The 15144-nt window shown below is 36.5% G+C and overlaps 3 protein-coding genes across 3 annotated transcripts in view; all 3 read left to right on the top strand.

Moving 5' to 3' along the window:
* LOC125776722 (SAFB-like transcription modulator) overlaps nucleotides 1-15144 on the top strand; it is an 89263-nt gene that overhangs the window by 25237 nt on the left and 48882 nt on the right. The gene's annotated exons all lie outside the window — the stretch shown is intronic.
* Nucleotides 1-15144, top strand: part of LOC105224167 (transcription elongation factor 1 homolog) — a 31456-nt gene that overhangs the window by 13526 nt on the left and 2786 nt on the right. The gene's annotated exons all lie outside the window — the stretch shown is intronic.
* LOC125776679 (uncharacterized) overlaps nucleotides 3968-15144 on the top strand; it is a 125356-nt gene continuing 114179 nt past the window's right edge. Inside the window, exon 1 of the mRNA XM_049450201.1 lies at nucleotides 3968-11791. Within this exon, the coding sequence (XP_049306158.1) occupies nucleotides 5465-6457 (993 nt within the window). The 5' untranslated portion in view covers nucleotides 3968-5464 and the 3' untranslated portion in view covers nucleotides 6458-11791. The remainder of the gene's footprint in view (nucleotides 11792-15144) is intronic.

Consider the following 15144-nt stretch of genomic DNA (forward strand, 5'->3'; position numbering starts at 1 on the left):
TTGATTCATTCTACCATCTATTATTTCAAGGGTCTAACGAAGTACAAGGAAAACTCTCCCCATACCATCACGCTACCACTGTGATTCTAAACGACTTTTGTGGTATATGGTTTGTCATTGGATCTAAGACGATTCACCTTTGCTTCATCGCTTCAAAATTTGTCGTCCTTTTTTAAATGTTCTTTGGTAAAGTTCAGTCTTGCTCTTATGTTTCTTTTGGACAGCAATGTTTTTTTTTCGAGTTATTCAGCCAAACAACTGAGCATCCTTAAATAAGACGCTTTCATACAAGTCTACTGGATACAATAAAACCAAATTACTCATTTATTTTAGCTATAATCTCTCGGTAGGATTTTGATTTTTTTGATGACGGCTCTATTAGCATGTTTACTTGCATGAGCTTTGAAGTTTTTTTATTTTTCACTAAATTGGGATCATTTTTAAACGAAATTTATGGCGTTATACAGGGTTTGTCTGGAAAGTAATAAGACGGATTTTCTTCCGGAAAACCTCATTTTCCTCGAACAAATCATAATTTTGACAATCTGAGTTGGCTTATTGCCTTCTTTATTTAGATCAAAAATCATCGTTTTTCCAGAGTATAATGCAAATATCTATTCATTTTTTAAATACTTTCATTTTATGTAACATCTACAGTTAAAACAATATATTTTTTCAACGACTGACAATTAATAATGAATATTTGTACTAAGAACCAAATATGTGTTATTTCTTTGTCCAATTCAAATATCGTTAAAATGCGATTGCAAGGAATAACAGCAAAAAAGTAAACATGATAAATTCTTACATTTATAATTTGAGGAAGCCAAGACATACACTAACATAAGAAGATATTTCGATGCACTTATTATATTAAAAAAAAAAAACTAAAAACTGATAAAAAATAATTTTATGTAAAAGTGAGTGTAATGAATTTTTTTCCTTTCTTTCTTCTTCATACAATATTTCAAATATCTTGTCTAATATTGAATTAATACATTTAAATAAAATGGGATATTGGAGGGGCTACTCCTACCGCAAAGGATAATGTACGACGCACTTTACTCACGTGTGGTGCTCAGGCCGGATCCCAGCCAGAGCATGAGTTGCACCTGACCGATGCACTTCGACACGTAATGAACTGTGCTTGTGTTGTGCGTTGGAAGCATAGGTCAAAATAACTTTTGGTCCACTCACTTTGTGGCTTGGTGCAATGCTATTCTATGCGACCAAGTTGGGTGCATAACATTATCCTAATATTCTAATAATTTTGGTGAAAAGGAGCGAAATCCAAAATAAACACGCACACATTTGATACTTATTCTTTACAGAATATAAACTAGGCACCAATGAAGATATCGGAATAGCATGAAATCGATGTACCACTTAACACTAATTGAGATAGATATAGAGTTATATACAGTGTACTAAAAAACGGAATGTACCTTTTTCGGTATTTAAATGACTTTAATCTTAAAATAGGCAATAAATGATTGGTTCTATGATTTCTATGAGGACATTCGTTGTTCTTCTGCGGTGTCGAAAAGTTACATATAATTGTGTTTTTATATAAGGTTGTCAGAGGGAATCTGATGTTGTTTTTTCTTCCTTTATGGGGGGTATTTGAAAATTGTGGCTCTAGTGGTAGTCGTACGACGTACCGGCCATTATTTAACCGAGTAGTGGTCAATTAAACCCTTGGTTCTTTTTATGTAAGTGCCTCTTTGGAGTCAGTTGGGATATCTGCTGTAATGAAGCATTGAATGGTGTCTTTTGTGCCAATATAAGCAATTAGATTTGCTTTTGCAATTTTTAAGATTGTGTGCATGGGACAAGCAGTTTGTACAGAGTCTTTTTGATCTGACAAAGTTGTTCCTTTCATTAATATTTAATTTTTTAAACTTCTTGCAAGTTTTAAGCTTATGCTCTCTTGTGCATAGTTCGTATAACGTATGTTTTCTTTGGTCGAATGTGAACGATTGTGTTTTGTTAAAAATTCTGTTTGATTTGTTTTTGCTTCTCGCTTGGGGTCTGCTTAAGGGGGGAGCCTGATTTAAAAGCTTCAAAAATTTGATTTTTTTTTGCTTAAATCTCTTTAAAAATAATCTAAGAATATGTCCTCAAAGTTTTAGATGAGAATTTGAAATTTTTTCGAAGCTAGAAGGAAAATAGTGACCGAGTGTCTAGCAGATATATAAGCGATTGGGCAGAAAGCGAAAACTTTGACGCGCGATTTATTGGTTTTTCATTTATACGATTTCTTAATTGGCGGGCAGGATAGAAAAAAAAACTAAACGTCGTATGGAATTAGGGCAAAGTTTAATATCTTTGGCATTAAATTATCTTCTAGTTAAACTACTACTTTCTAGTTAACTACTAAAAAACGTTTTTTTATTTTTATAAAATTTCTAAAATTTTACACTTTTTTGAATTGTTTTAGTTTAACTAGAAGATAAATTATTAAAAAATATGAATCTCTTCGAATTTTTTGTTTCCGATAGAAATTGCGGCCTGCATCCTGCCCGCCGTCCGACAAATGCACATGCGAAATGCATCGGGCAATTGCTTCCCAAAGACGGAATATCAAAGATTTCGTATCCAAAAAAATTGTGAATGATGTTTAAATATATAACTGTAAACCCTAGAAGTTTTGCTTTAATCACTTATTTCTTTCCTTCCCAAAGAAATCCTCAAAAAATCGATTTTTTGAAGCCTTTAAACCAGGCTCCCTCCTTAAGCAGCCCTTAAGTAGCTTTTAGAGCTTCCCAAGCCAAATTGAAATTATCGTCATTTAATGCGAACTCTTTGACTATTACGAGGTCTTGACCTTTGGTTTTGTATCTGAGGTAATACAATTTTTGAGCTTGTGATAATTTAGGATGGTTTATGTACATTGCCGTCAACATATCCCGGAAGGATGGCCATTCTTCATATCCTCCGTAAAACGTTTCTGTGTCACATGCAAGCACCTCGAGGTGGATGCTTTTTGATTATATCCGCGGCAATTGCTTTTAATAGCTTTAATTGATTGGAGATCATAACTTTTGTTTCTTTGTACTGATCTAAGCAGTTTTTGTATATTGCGTAAGCCGATTGTTTCAAATTTTGTGGTAAGTTGGAATCGTCAGATTCTACTATGGCGTCATGAGCCGCTTAGAGGCGAGTCCAAAAATTTTTAACATTTTGACTCTTTATTTCTAATAACGATTCAGAGTTTTCTTGAATCGGTGTAGATACAAATCTAGTGCAGTAACTTGTTAAATTGTCACTTTCTGAAATAAATTTAGCAATCTGTTTTGGGTGTATATTGATTGTTTTCGTTATTAACCATTTTTGTTATGTTATATATAAAAATATTTGTCAAAACGAATTCTCTGCGTAAACTGTTTTGTAGTATCTAATCGAAGACTAAACTATAAACTATAATAAATTGAATACTCTTTTAAATAAATACGAGTTTTTTTTAATTACATCGGTAAAAAACGTTTATTTTATGTTAATCGTTTTATATTTACTTGCAATGATATTATTTTTTTATTTTGAATATGTGTTTGAATGGTTAATTACTACTAAAAAAACGCGCTTTAAAATGGGCGGAGCTAAAACATATTTTAGGACAGATATATATTAGTCTTAACTCAAGTATGTATGAAGTGATAAAAATTTCAAAGTCCTTATTGTCCTGGTTCGTTAATTACAACTTAACAACTTTAACAAAATTATTATAAATAACAATAAACTGAACACTTTTCCAATGTATTATTTTTATTTTTGATAACTATATCACCTTTATTTATTTATGTTGTTCCCTTGGTTTTAGAATAAAACAGCTATCTTTTCAAACACTTTTTTCGCGACCTTGACAATTTCACTTCACGAAAAACGCTTACTGAATGAACCCCTGCATAGCTTACGATAGAACAATGCACTGTAAGCTTACACAATACACCAGACCAGAAGGCGAGCTAAAGTGAGAAGGCGAAATATCCCCTACTTAGGGTTGTGCGCTGGGTTTGGGACCCGCCACGTAAAAAAACACCCCAATGAAAAAGCAAACACAGCCTGCTGTTGTTGACTCGGCTATAATCGCGTAAGCGGTGTCTACGCCAGTAAAGAAGAAGAAGAGAGATGTTCGGTGTGAGGGTTTTTGTTCCTTTGTGCTAATTTTACAACCGAATGGTAAATGTCGGCCCTGGAAGTCGAAGCTAACCACATCAATTCGCCTATTGCAGACTGATAAGCCGTTGCATCCACTTCCTCACACGTTTTTTCATTGCACGCTACCTGATATCCTGTATCCAATGGCGTCGTTGTTACCCTACATTGATGCATGCCGTGGCGTTGTAGCATATTGTCTATATAGGGAGACTGATTCATCGAAATATATCCATCGCGCTGAATCTGCATACCCAAGATCTGAAGTGGGCCTTCATCAACGCATTCAAACTTGCTTGAGATCATTGTTTTAATTTGTATTAAATCAAACTTCTTCTGGCACGCTATAAATAAATCATCTATATAGATTAATAATAAACAAAGGCTACCTTCTATGTCCTTTTTATATAGGCACGGTTCATTCTGGCATTGAGAAAAAACAATTTCACACAGCACCGCGTTCAGTTTGGAGTTCCACTCCCTTCCTGGTTGCTTGAAGCCGTAAATCGCTTTGTTCAATCGTAACACTTTTCGCCACACGTTCTGTTTACATACCCCTCAGGCTGCTTCATGTAGATCACGTCTTTTAACTCGCTGTTGAGATAAGCCGTACAAACGTCCCTCTGATGCAAGTGTAACTTTAGCTCGACAGAGAGCGCTAGTATCGAGCGTATCGTTTCATATCGACACACCGGAGAAAATGTTTCGTTATAGTACACGCCGAACTTCTGCGCGCACCCCTTGGCTACCAAACGTGCTTTGTACCGCTCAACTGAGCCAGTTTTATCTCTTTTAACTGTGTAAACCCATTTACACCCAATTACTTGTTCACCCTTTGGTAAGTCTGCTACAGTCCACGTGCCATTTGCCACCAATGCCTTATGCTCTGCGTCCATAGCCGCCTGCCAGTATGAAGCATACTTGCCGTCAGTTGCCTCTTTAAACGACTGTGGTAATGGTGTCTCTACAGATTGCACTGCTTGTATAACATTGTAGCTCTTCTTCGGACGTTCTGGTATACCGCTCCGAATAATTCTTTGTCTACCTGGTCCTATCTTACGTTTCTGCTCCATCATCTGCACTGCCGCGTTCGTCGCTTTCTTCATTGTACATACGTTTCTCCTGCTTAACTTCACTTCTGCATGGAGTAAATGTTTCATCATTAGGATTTAAGTCAGCTGGCAAAATTTCTGGTAATTCATCAAAAACGATTTGATCATCTGACTGGGATTCTTTGAAATGTTCATAGAACAAAACATCACGTTTTTCTACATTTGATGCTCTTGAACGTATAGTCTGTAAGCCTTTGATGCCAAGGAGTACCCAACGAATCTGTACTCTTTATCTTTCGCATGGAATTTATTTTTTCACGTTTTGTCTAAGCCAACGGCCACGGACCCAAATGTACGCATATTTTTTACATTCGGTTTTCTACCACTCCAAGCTTCATATGGTGCCATGCCAATCAACGTTGCAGTTGGCGATCTGTTCCGGATATAGCACGCTGTCTGCATCGCCTCTACCCATAGAAACTCTGGCATATTTGAGTGTACAAGTAAACTTCTTGCCATATCAACAAAAGTGCGGTTCACTCGTTCTGCGACGCCGTTCTGTTGGGGACTGTAGGGTACCGTCAGCTGACTCTGTTGTTTTAGGAAGTCATCGCTTGTTGATGTTTTCTCGGCCGTTGTCGCTCCATAAAACCTTGATTTTCCGCCCAGTCTGGCATTCGACCAATTTCTTGAAAGTTACGAAATTTTCAAACACCTCATCTTTAGACTTGAAAAAAAATGTGAAAATACGCCGAGACATGTCATCGATGAATATTAAAAAATATGATGAGCCACCAAGAGAACGCTTTTCAAATGGGCCGCATACGTCGGTATGCACTAGCTACAACAATCTTTTGCTCGATTTTCAGACGCCGCTGGAAGCGGTTGAGTGTGGATTTTACTTTTCATACACGTTTTACACTGCGTACTGTCTGCGAACTTCACATTTTCTATGCCAAGCACCATTTTATTTTTTGTTAGCTTCATCAAACTGCCATAATTTAAGTGGCCATATCTATCTGCACTGTGCTGCACCAAAACTCGTGTTGTTAATACACACAAATACAAACAATTTATTTCTTTTTTCTGTTTTTAAAATTTGTTCGCCATTCTGGCTTACGATAGCATTTTCGTTGTTAAAGCTTACTGTACAGCCACGTTCTACAGCTCGACTCACCGATACAAAATTACCCTTCATTTGCGGGACATGCAATACGTTCTCCAACCTTAGCTCACAAAAATCTGTTTGAACTACAACGTCTACTGCGCGTATAATGTTGTTGTCGGCCAACATAACATCCTCTGCTTGTGTGACATAATTTGTAAAAAGATTACGTGAGCCACATATGTGCCGTCGCGCCGCTGTCCAGGTACCATCTCGAGTGTTTTAAGTCACCTACATCTGTCGCTGTAAACTGTAAAACTGTAAATGACCTATGTTGTTGTTGCGATTCTGTCGATTTTTCTTTACCTTTATTTCTGAATTGATTTTTGTAGTGACCCCGTTGACCACATTTGTAACATTTTGAAAAATTATAGACCTGTTCGTTTTGTACATTTTTGGTTAGTATGCATGTTTGCTGTTATAGAGTCGCATTGGAAACGGACTTATTTTCAACACTATTCGAACTTCTATTATACATGATCCCGCATTTCCTGGTGTTATGCTTTCACTGTCATTCAGAATAAGTATGTTTTGAAACTCGTTTTGAGGATCAGTCAGCTGATCACCTCTGGTACTGGTACAAGAGTATGCTCTGGTCTTGAAACCTTCTGTTAGTCGCCGCATCTTTTCGTAAAATTTTCGAGCATAACCTCTGTTGGCCAGCTTGTGAAGCTCTTCATACTCGGCCTCCCTCTCGTTATTTGTCTGCAAATGCGTCTTACTTCCCTCTTCGGTATCTATACCATCCCGCATGTTTTGTGGTCGATTGTAACATTGCGAGGTAGGCAGTCTGTTTTCTCTCCGCTGCGACGCGGCACTAATTATACCAGCTGTTCCTTTGCCAATAGTTTTTTAACAGCTGTATGAAAGGAGCTTGAAATGCCATTGTTATTGTTGTAACGAACACCCAATTCCCGTTAGTATTGTCAGGATTAGATAAATTGTCATGGGCGTCATCTAACGAATTCAGGAAACGTGCTGCTTCGACGGGTTCTAATGTCATGCGTGGACTCATTGCACGCTGGATTTGATATGTCAGTGTCTATTCTGGATAAGTAGGAGTTTAACTTGCTACAGTATCCAGCTGCGCAAGGTTCACTTTCGTTTCTCACGGCAACTAGAGCCCTTCGTCAGTAATGGGTAGTGGTTTGACACCAAGTATGGTGGTCAGTGCTTGTTGAAAGTTAGTTGCAATCGCGTCGGCGTTGATGTCGTCGACGTAGTTGAGGAATGACTTCTTGATGTTTGCGATTATCGGGTCGTATGGTGAGTGACTATCGAAAGTCACACCTAAAATTTTAGGGTTATTGACAGTCGGAATTTTACCGCCATCGATTGCAATACATAGGTCAAGTCTGTACTCTTTTAAAATAAATTCCGTGCAGCGAGGAAGCGGGAAAGGTCTTTTAACAAGTCCTATCGCAGAGTGGTTTCTGGTTAAGGCCATGAACTATAGTGAGGGTTTATGAAGCTAAGTGCGGACTGGGACTGTGCACTTTTCGGAAGCCATGCTGTTGGTTTGCTAGACCCAGCTGGTGTGTGAAGGTCGGGAGTAGTGAGGCCTTAAGTTTCTTCGCTACTGGGGAGAGGAGAGTTATCAGACTATAGGACTCCCCTTTGTTGGCGGGTTTTCCAGGCTTTTGAAGTGGAACCACTCTTCCGACTTTCAAGAGCCGCCGGTCATAGACCCGTCGAGCCTAAATGCTTTTGTACCAGCAAGTTGGTTCTATCAGGGCCAATTGATTTAGACGATTTTGCCTTGTTAATGACACTCTAAACTTCCTTGTCGATGAAAGAAAGTGGTGCGCAGTCTTTTGGCATTTTGCGCAGCAGTCGGGTGACACATCCTTTGGCTTTGTCTACCGAAGGGTGCAGTGCCTCAACACAATAGTTTTAAACGTTCCCGTGTTATGAATGCAACTATCACCTCGATCTTGCTCTGGAGTCTGTTGCAGTTGAATTATGGGAGTCATGCTGCGGATTTGATCTCCCATGGACCGTGAAGGTCCCCTTTTAGCCACTTTGGCGGAGTGGTGGCGCAGTGCGCGAACTAGGTGCAGACTGTGCAGCCGTAGAGGCTACGTTCGTAGTAATGCGTTAGCAGCATGGGGCCATGTAACTCGTGTGTCCTAAGGCCTGAGCCGGTCTTAAGGCGGTTCCATCCATTGCATTATACCTAACCAAGGTGGAGTTCGGATGAAGTCTTTTGGCGCAGACGCAGCAGAAGAATAGGGATAAACCCTACTGCAAGGCTTTAAGGCTTTGCTCCAGTGATTACAAACTTATACTAAGACTTACTGATCTAAACGGGATTAGCTCTCAGAAATAACACTCCTTCCGGTAACGTAAAACCGGCTGTTGTGTGTCCCGCAGTTCCCTTATACCGAGTTGCTGACGAGTGCTCTCGGAGAGCAAGTCGAATAGGAAATCGCTCGGCTGTCTGCTGTGATTGCAGCTTCTCGACGTCGAACCTTCCTTGTGTTTGTTGACGTTCGTTTTTATCTTGGTTACAACAAGATAGTGGTCCTAGTAAATGTTAACGGCTTTAATGACCGTATATTTCGGTAAAGCGTCTTCTATAACTAATATTTGTTTGTTTCTTTTTGTGCTTTTGATAAATGGTCCTAAATGACCCATATGAAAAAATGGTATTATTGAAATTATACTGTCCTTTAGTTTGACCACCTTTGGGTTTGTTATATGCGCTTTCAACACATGCTTTTAAATATCATTTGACGAAATAATGCATTCGTGAGATCCATATGTACGTTTTCATCTTGTTAATGGTCTTTCCGAAATCCAAGTGACCAATTTTAGCATTATATTCTTCTAACATTATATGTCTTAACGCTTTAAAAACTACCCATAAATCCATTTCTTTGTCGATTCTAAATAACATATTTTTCTCAATACAGAATACTTTCAAATTTTTTATTATTGTTTTTAATCTTTTCGACGATCTGTTTTTTTACTGTCGTCCTCTAGCTGCATACTAAACAGTGAATCGTCTGCTGTTATCGATGTTTTATCTACTCGTAGAGTAGGTGCATCTGTTTCGGCTACCCAGACGATGTACAATATCGATATCGAATTCTTGTATCCTTAACCACCATCAAGCCATTCGTAAAGTAAATTCTTTCTTACTCAAAGCAGTTGGACCAGTGCTACAATAGGCTACAACTTTTACTGTTTTATAGTCGATGTAGTACCGGAATCGCTCTAACGTTTCAACTACAGCTAAAGTTTCAAGTTCGTAACTGTGGAAACTTCTTATAGTATCGTTCGTCGATCTACTGTAACAAGCAACTGGTTTTAATCCGTCACATTTATTGTAACAATGCACCATACTAAACCAGAATAACTACCATCTGTATGAATTTTGTAATTTCCACTACTCGATATGCGAATAGTAGAGGTTTTAAAGTCAGCTTGTGGTTTCATTCGTTAAAGGCTTCGTCTTGGTCGTAGCCAGTGGCGTAGCCACAACTTCGGGCGCCCAGGACAAGGATATTTTGCCGCCCCCCTTTATCCACCTACCTACAAGTTCCATGAGGTGGTTTGAACAAAAGTGAGTTTTTACAAAATTCCTTCGATATTAAGTATATAAAATTTAGGAACTAGAAGCCACACAAATTCTGAACTTCCAAAATTCTCACAATACGGTTTTTGAGAAAATTGATAGTAAATTTACAAGACATCTTATTAAAAGCCATAGAAAAAACCCATTTTCGCCCTGTATCTTGTACAATTTTGACACAATTTGCAGGAATTTTTGCCCGAATTGGAGTTTTTGAATACCATTTTTGAAAATTTGAAAAAATAAAAGTATTTGTTACATTCAACTCTTTAACTTTTATAATAAATTTTGTAAAAAAAATTGTCGAAATATGCCCGGGGCGACGGCAATTTATTGTCGTTTTCAAAATCTTGCATATTGAAATAATGCAAATTAGCCCCTTTTAAACTTCTAAAACTGTCGTAAGTCGAATCATTTCTTTGTAGATATTATTGCAGATAAGTACACTAACCGCTCATAAAAAAACCGATTTGACTTTATGTTTACATGGTGCCTTTTAATAAAAATTAATCAAATTAAGTCCTGTGGAGATAACATCTTTTTAAAATACGTTTAAATAAATTATAAATATAAATAATGAGCTTTTTAAGCCATTTAACTTATTATCCTTTCAAATAATTGTTTATTAGCGAAAATTAAAATACTCTGTAAAAAACTAAGTTTTCTATTATAGAAATGCGTATGGAAAATGGAGAAAACAACAAGTTTTTAAGCAACAAAATGTGTAAATACTTGTATTTAATACTTTTAAAGTGTTTTTTTTATATTTTGATTTGACATAAAAATTTATATTTTTTCTTAATAGTGGGTGTATGTGGCCGCCTTTTGCCTTTATAACACTTTGTAGACGGTTGGACATGTTTTCGTATATTTTTAATACGCTTTTATTAGCTTCACTTGTATGTATGTATGTATGTTTGTAACTTTTTTAAGTGGTACTGAAACGTAGAATATTTGAGCGACACTGTAGGAAGGCGTATGTATGTATGTATGTATGTATGTTTGTAACTTTTTTAAGTGGTACTGAAACGTAGAATATTTGAGAGACACTGTAGGAAGGCGACAGTAAGTTTAAGCAGCTCACCAAAAATATGCAACATATATATAAAACTAGTTTTGGCGACATTTGAGTAGCATATGTATATACTGAAATATACATATGTATATCCTTAAAGAAAGTATACTTTATATAGATACATATACTTACATATGTACATATATAAGTATAACCGCGCACCAGAAGAAATAATATCAAATAATGCAAAACATGTGACTTTTAGGTAATAAAAAAATAAATACTTATAATAAAATTTTTGTAGTAAAAAAAAATTCAGATACTAGTTTTCAAAATGCCTCCGAGAAGCAACTGTAGTAGAAAACTCCTTTTTTTAACTTTGAACTTTGGCTGTCACGTTGATGTGAGCTTTTTAAAAATTGTCACCGAATCTAATGGCGGAGAATACGATTTAAGTTATATTCGTTTATAAAGGGTGATTTTTTAAGAGCTTGATAACTTTTTAAAAAAAAAAAAACGCATAAAATTTGCAACATCTCATCGGTTCTTTATTTGAAACGTTAGATTGGTTCATGACATTTACTTTTTGAAGATAATTTCATTTAAATGTTGACCGCGGCTGCGTCTTAGGTGGTCCATTCGGAAAGTCCAATTTTGGGCAACTTTTTCGAGCATTTCGGCCGGAATAGCCCGAATTTCTTCGGAAATGTTGTCTTCCAAAGCTGGAATAGTTGCTGGCTTATTTCTGTAGACTTTAGACTTGACGTAGCCCCACAAAAAATAGTCTAAAGGCGTTAAATCGCATGATCTTGGTGGCCAACTTACGGGTCTATTTCTTGAGATGAATTGTTGTCCGAAGTTTTCCCTCAAAATGGCCATAGAATCGCGAGCTGTGTGGCATGTAGCGCCATCTTGTTGAAACCACATGTCAACCAAGTTCAGTTCTTCCATTTTTGGCAACAAAAAGTTTGTTAGCATCGAACGATAGCGATCGCCATTCACCGTAACGTTGCGTCCAACAGCATCTTTGAAAAAATACGGTCCAATGATTCCACCAGCGTACAAACCACACCAAACAGTGCATTTTTCGGGATGCATGGGCAGTTCTTGAACGGCTTCTGGTTGCTCTTCACCCCAAATGCGGCAATTTTGCTTATTTACGTAGCCATTCAACCAGAAATGAGCCTCATCGCTGAACAAAATTTGTCGATAAAAAAGCGGATTTTCACATTTCGAACCGAACACTGATTTTGGTAATAAAATTCAATGATTTGCAAGCGTTGCTCGTTAGTAAGTCTATTCATGATGAAATGTCAAAGCATACTGAGCATCTTTCTCTTTGACACCATGTCTGAAATCCCACGTGATCTGTCAAATACTAATGCATGAAAATCCTAACCTCAAAAAAATCACCCGTTATTTCACAATATTGGCAAATCTCATAGAAGAATAAAAAATTAAAAATAAATATAGTTTAAAAAAACTAAAAAACACGCTTTTAAAGCATATCAAACTAAAAAGAGAACAATAATTCTACAATAAACTAACAATAATAATGAAGGAAAAATTCCTGCATTATTGTGAGAAAAGCGTGGCATGCTCGATATATGAAAAATATGTCACAAAGCACCCCACGCTTTTCTCACAATAATTCAGGAAGTTTTCCTTCATTATTATTGTTAGTTTATACAAAGAATTATTGTTCACTTTTTAGTTTGATATGCTTTAAATGCGTGTTTTTTAGTTTTTTTAAACTATATTTTTTTTTAATTACGTCTGAAGAAATTCCGTTATACCAACAAAATTCAACAATGTCCTTCAATGCTTTTTGCTTTATAGCGTCGAATTGGGTGCTTCATAATTGCCCACAGGTTCTCAATAGTGTTGAGATCAGAGCTATTCCCAGGTCATAGAAGAGACTCAATCCCCAAAATATCTTCATATTCGTTAAGCAATGCAAGGTGAAAAGTTTATTATTAGTTAGTAGTACTATTATGCTTAATAGTACTCTGATCACTGTATCGTTCATTGTATCTGCGACGAACCATGACTCCAGAATCTGATCCAATTAGGTTTATTTTGCTTTCGTCTGAGAACACAATACGATTTCATTCATTTCCTAACTAATTAGCTCTTTATCTGCACCAACTTGAACGGGTAAGACGGGAATTTTTGCTGTAAGAAGCGGAGATTTTGCATCTACTCGGGCATTCAAATTATTTTCTTTCAACCGACGTTTCGTCTTCCTTCGACGACTGCTTTCAGGCTGGCGGAAGACACTATCAGTTTTCAAATAAATTTCCCAAAACCTCACTGATAATTCGTTACAACCAACTTTTTGAGAAATAGAAAAATTTGCTATCTGTTGCTTTTTAAACACAATAATATCTATTTTCTGCTTTGAAGTCAAAACCATCGTTTTCACTTTAATTTGACTTTCTTCGCCAGTTACTCAAAATATATTGCGTTGTCAAAAAAGTCTTGCGGTATTTTCGCTAGTTGGCGCTGAAAGCGCGTAGTTCTAGTTTTATTCGTCGCATCGGGTCTTGCTATACCTTTTTGGAAAGCTCATTTCACGTGCTAACACGTGTTGATTGTGGTTTCTTTTAAGTCGTTCGTGAGTTATAGCGTCGCAAACATGGAGCAAAATAAAGAGAAAATACGACATATTTTACAGTATTACTACGATAAAGGCAAAAATGCATCTCAAGCCGCCAATACGATTTGTGCAGTTTATGGACCCGATACAGTTTCCATTTCCACCGCACAACGATGGTTTCAACGTTTTCGTTCTGGTGTAGAGGTGGTCGAAGATGCGCTCGGGAAGGCCTGTCTTCGAAAATTGCGATAAAATCGCTGAATTGGTCGAAAGAGACCGGCATAGTAGTCATCAAACCGTTATAAACCATTTGAAGAAGCTTGGAGTCACTAAGAAGCTCGATGTATGCGTGCCACACGAATTGATTCAAAAAAAATACCGCAAGACTTTTTTGACAACCCAATAATATTAAATTCAATTAAATTTTTGTACTTTTACTCCAACAAGCATTTATAAATGAAACATCTATTAACGGAATTTGCATGTTGACTAGCATTTGATAACGGAATTTTCCCTAAAAACCCAAAAAATTACACAACTTCAAAGACATTTTCGATCGGCTTTTTTTTATGAGCGAGAGTGTATATCATCCATATAATAAATCATGCTATCTTTCTTTTTTTTTGATTTTGAACATTAAAAGTTGGAAAGTCAAATGGCATTCTTTTAAATTCGTATAAACACAGCACACTGATCAAATTAATAGGCCAAAAATAAAAAAAAATAAAAGGTTGAAATTTACCACTGCTTGTATCAAAGCTATTTCTTAAAACACCAATAAAACTAACGGTAAATACATTTTTGCTGTATCCCATTCGTAAGGGCTACGAAAAGCGAGAGAAGTGAGACAATAGAAACGTGAAAATAGCTTAAAAATTATCTCTTATAATAAATTAAATTGCAATATAAAATCTTGTTTAATTCCCATAAATCGAAATGAATATTGAGAATTAAGGTATATGTATGATATGTTGTTTTATTATTTTAATCCGTTCTCTCGGATTTGCCAATCTTGTTCTCATTTAAAGCAGTTAAAAACAAATTTTCCAAGGAAAAATGAGCAAATATATAAAATAATTAATTATATACAAGTAAGATACAAACTTGTACTTGTATCTTTCGATTTGAATTGCCCACTTGCGTCCTTCACCTGATTTTTACAGGAGAAAATTTGGTCAAAATTGCTGTGAAAACTTGGAAGAAAAGACTGGATCGCACAAAAAATGCGTCCACTTTACACAATGTTTGTCGCATTCATGTCGCGTGGCCTGATTTAGCGAATTTGCGGTCTCACGCTTTTCGCTTACGACTTTATGCGAAATGCGGAAAGAAATTGGACACCCATAGTGAAGTCACGTATGCAACAACGAACGGCTTTGCTTTAGGTTAAGTTTCAAGCTTGTTCATATTTTATTATCCAGCTAACGCTCACCATTATTAAATAAAGAAAATAAACAAAATAATAACCGAAAACGTTTTAATTTATATCATTAAGCACCAATAATGCAGATGTCGGAATAAAATTTGCACAAATAGTGTCTTTAAGGTGTTTCACTTAATGGCTGAACCTTGTCGAAATCG

Source organism: Bactrocera dorsalis, chromosome 2 (assembly GCF_023373825.1).
Source record: "Bactrocera dorsalis isolate Fly_Bdor chromosome 2, ASM2337382v1, whole genome shotgun sequence".
Lineage (NCBI taxonomy): Eukaryota > Metazoa > Arthropoda > Insecta > Diptera > Tephritidae > Bactrocera > Bactrocera dorsalis.